The 3205-nt window shown below is 61.8% G+C and overlaps 1 protein-coding gene across 1 annotated transcript; it reads left to right on the plus strand.

The window, feature by feature from the left end:
• Nucleotides 1-198: 198 nt before the first annotated feature.
• Nucleotides 199-2066, plus strand: RPUSD4 (RNA pseudouridylate synthase domain containing 4; the record flags this gene model as incomplete). Its single annotated transcript, XM_009273020.1, has 5 exons — nt 199-416; nt 649-742; nt 845-995; nt 1290-1387; nt 1550-2066. Coding segments are annotated over 5 exons (747 nt in total), but the record flags the coding sequence as incomplete, so codon positions are not given.
• Nucleotides 2067-3205: the final 1139 nt, after the last annotated feature.

Raw genomic sequence — 3205 nt, forward strand, 5'->3', positions numbered from 1 at the left:
CGCGAGTGCTGGTGGGGGGGGGGGGGGGGAATGGAAGCGGCTCCGGGGCGCTGACGGGGGCTCCCCTGTCTCCGTCCTCCCTGCGCTGAGGTTTCCCTTCCCAGGGAGGGACGCGAGGTTTGCCACCTTTAGATCGCAGCCTTCGTCTCGCGTTTTGGGGGTAACTTAAGGTAGACGGGGAGGTGAACGTCCCCCCTGATTGCCTCGCCTGCAGGCGGCCCCGGGGTCAAGAATTGTATCGCTGACGTGCTGCCGATTTTGGCCAAGATGTTGGAGAACATGAAAGCCGAACCCCTCCACCTCTGCCACCGGCTGGACAAAGAGACCACGGGTGTGATGGTGCTGGCGCGGAGCAAGGAGGTGGCGGAGAGGATCCGGCTTCTCTTCAAAACTCGTCAGGTGGAGAAGGTCTACTGGTAGGAAAGGTTTGGGTGGAGAAGCGGCTTTGAAGGGCCCGCGGGGTTTGGAGAAGGGGTGAAGGGACGGTCACCAGGCTGTGGGGACGTGGGGCTTTGTGGAAGCGGTGGGTGTTTGCTTATCTTCCCTCGAGCGTCTTTTTACGGGGCTGGGTCGTGGGGAGAGGGGATGAGGGGAGGGTTCCCTTCCTGCTGGAGCGACACCCCCCAGGCGTCTGGTTTCCTTCCCCAGGGCAATTAGCCTGGGGGACCCAGACCCCGCCGAGGGCATCGTGGAGATCCCCATCGTGGAGAAGGAGGTGCGGAGCCACCAGTCGCACTACAAGGTGAGCCGCACGTCCTCTTGGCCGCCATTCTGGCCTCGTGCTCCCCCTCCCCGGCACCCCCCTCCTGCCTTCCCGTGGGCTCACCCTCTCGCCACCGTTCAGATGACGCTGGCCCCCAACTATCGCCTGTCTCCGGAGGATGGGAAGGTGGTGAAAATCCGCAAGAACCGCAACGCCGAAAGCGCCGTGACGCGGTACCGCCTTCTGGCTAGCTCTTCCGCCTGCTCTCTGCTGGAGCTCCAGCCCATCACGGGTGAGGCCTGCCCGGGTGTCCCCGGGGCTGCGTCGGCTGCTGGATCCGCTTTCTGTGCGGCTCTGCAGTCAAGAGCGGCGCTGGAAGTGGGAGCTCGTTGTTAGACACGACTGAAATCCTTTTTGGGCCAAGGCTCTGGCAACAACCCACCCCAGGGCGATGGTTTGTTGCCAGGCTGCTCTCCGGCTGCCGGTGATTTTGGCACGGGATTATCCGGCACCGAGGGTGGCAGGTGGGAGCCGAGGCCTGGCACGGCTGGTTGTCACGTTTCTCCTCTTTCCCTTCCCTCCTCAGGGGTGAAGCACCAGATCCGGGTTCACCTGGCCTATGGGTTGGGGTGCCCCATCCTGGGGGATCACAAATATTCACACTGGAGCAAGCTGGCACCCCAGGTAAGGCAGGTCCTGTGTCGGGGAGGGGGCGCTGCCAGAGCCAGAGGCGGGTCCAGGGCCGGGCAGCCCTTTTGTGTCCCCCAGCTCCCCCTGGGCCGGGGTTTTCAAGCCCCAGCTGAAGAGATGGGTTTGTGGAAGGGACGTTTTCTGTCCTCGCCGCAGAAGCTTCCTGAAATCACCTTGAAGAGGCTGAAGCTGGAGCAGAGCAAGGCTCGCCACCTCCCCCTCCACCTCCACGCCCACCGGCTCTCCCTGCCCCTGGGTGAGCGGATAGACCTCGTCTGCAAGCCGCCCCTCTTCTTCCAAAAGACTTTGAAGCAGCTGGAGCTGGATGTCGCTAAAGACTAATGAGGCAGGACGGGAGCGGTACCGTCTGTCTCCGCATCTCCGGCACGTGGTAGTGCTGGGTCCGGCCGCTCTGCAGCGGCGTCCACCTTGGAGCCGGCGGTGTGATGAAGTCTACGGTCTCTGCCGCTTGCCAGAGACCTCCTGTGTTGGTGCCAGTGTCGCTGGCTTCAAACCAGGCACCTGCGTGTGCTCCTTGCCCTGATTTGGTGCAGAAAAGTGGCTGGGCACGCTGAAGAGCCTCTCGTTCGGACAAACGAGGCTGGGTAGAAACTGGGTTTTGCCCAAGCCATGTTTTGAACTTGTCTCCGAGCAATAAAAGATGCAGTTCCCGCAGAGGTGAAGCGTTGCGTGTCTCTCTGTGCTCAGGCCAGGCGGATCTCGGGCTCTGGGCAGGTTTGATCGCACCTGGGTGCGGTCCCTCCCGGTTTGAGGGCCGCCGCTCGTCCCTCCAGAGCTGTTTAGCAGGCTCTTCCCTCGTATCCTGGCGCTCCGCGTTCAAATTTGGAGACTCCCTTCATTCGAAAATCCATCGAAAGAGCAATTTGGCAGTGGCTGTGGGGTTTTTTTGCTGTGCCGAGAGACTGCGTGGGGAGTTCCTCTGCTTGGCTTGGCCGAGCAGCTCCGGGACTCCCTCTGCCCTGCGCTGCCAGAGGTGTCGGCGTGGGTTTTTGGGGAGTGACTGTGCTGCCGGGAGAATCTTTTTTCTATCCCACCGCCCCTTCTGATTTCCCTATCGCTTATTTCCGGACCCCGTTATCGGGATCCCTCTCCCTCGGGAGCTTGCCTTGGAGCCAGGTTCCTTCCCCCGTGCCCTGAGAGGGAGGCGAGTGGAGAGATTGAAAAGTTGGGGAACCGCAGTGGATGTTCGGCCTCAAAATCGCAGCCACCAGCGTTGGGTGTCTCTTGGCCCGTCCCCAAAAGCTTGGGGCCGGGCAGCAGGACTTTTTCCAGCCCCTCCCGCTAGTTTGGGTGCTGGAAAGGGCTCTTTGTACCCCACGGGGCTGCCGTATACCTGCCTGGGGCTTCTCGGCAGGGTGATGCCCTGTCCCCTGCCTCCCCGCTCCTCACGCGGGATGAAAATAGCTGGGGAGCCCCACGCCCCTCGAACGCGCCGCCAGAAATACATCTGCTTATGAGAGAGGGACGTAAAACCACGAGGAGCCGGGGAGTGGCTGCGGCCGGGGAGGAACGCTGCCTTCCCAGCCCGGTGCCGCGGCTGCTATTTTTTTTTTTTCTTTCTTTTTTCCTATTTCGGGGTGTGCTATTTGCAAAAAGGCTTCCCCCTGTAATTACCGGTCGATTTAACGCGCCGTCTAAGCTGTCATTTACAGCCGTGGGGTAGGGAGCGCTTGGCAAGCGATGCCTTCAGCCCTACAAAGTCACTCCTTGAGCCCGTCACGCCTCAGACGACACCAGAGCCCCCGGGCAGCAGCAGCAGCAGCAGCAGCCGCCGCCGTCGTCTCCTCTTCC

The sequence above is a fragment of the Aptenodytes forsteri genome, unplaced genomic scaffold (genome assembly GCF_000699145.1).
Source record: "Aptenodytes forsteri isolate BGI_AS27 unplaced genomic scaffold, ASM69914v1 Scaffold126, whole genome shotgun sequence".
Lineage (NCBI taxonomy): Eukaryota > Metazoa > Chordata > Aves > Sphenisciformes > Spheniscidae > Aptenodytes > Aptenodytes forsteri.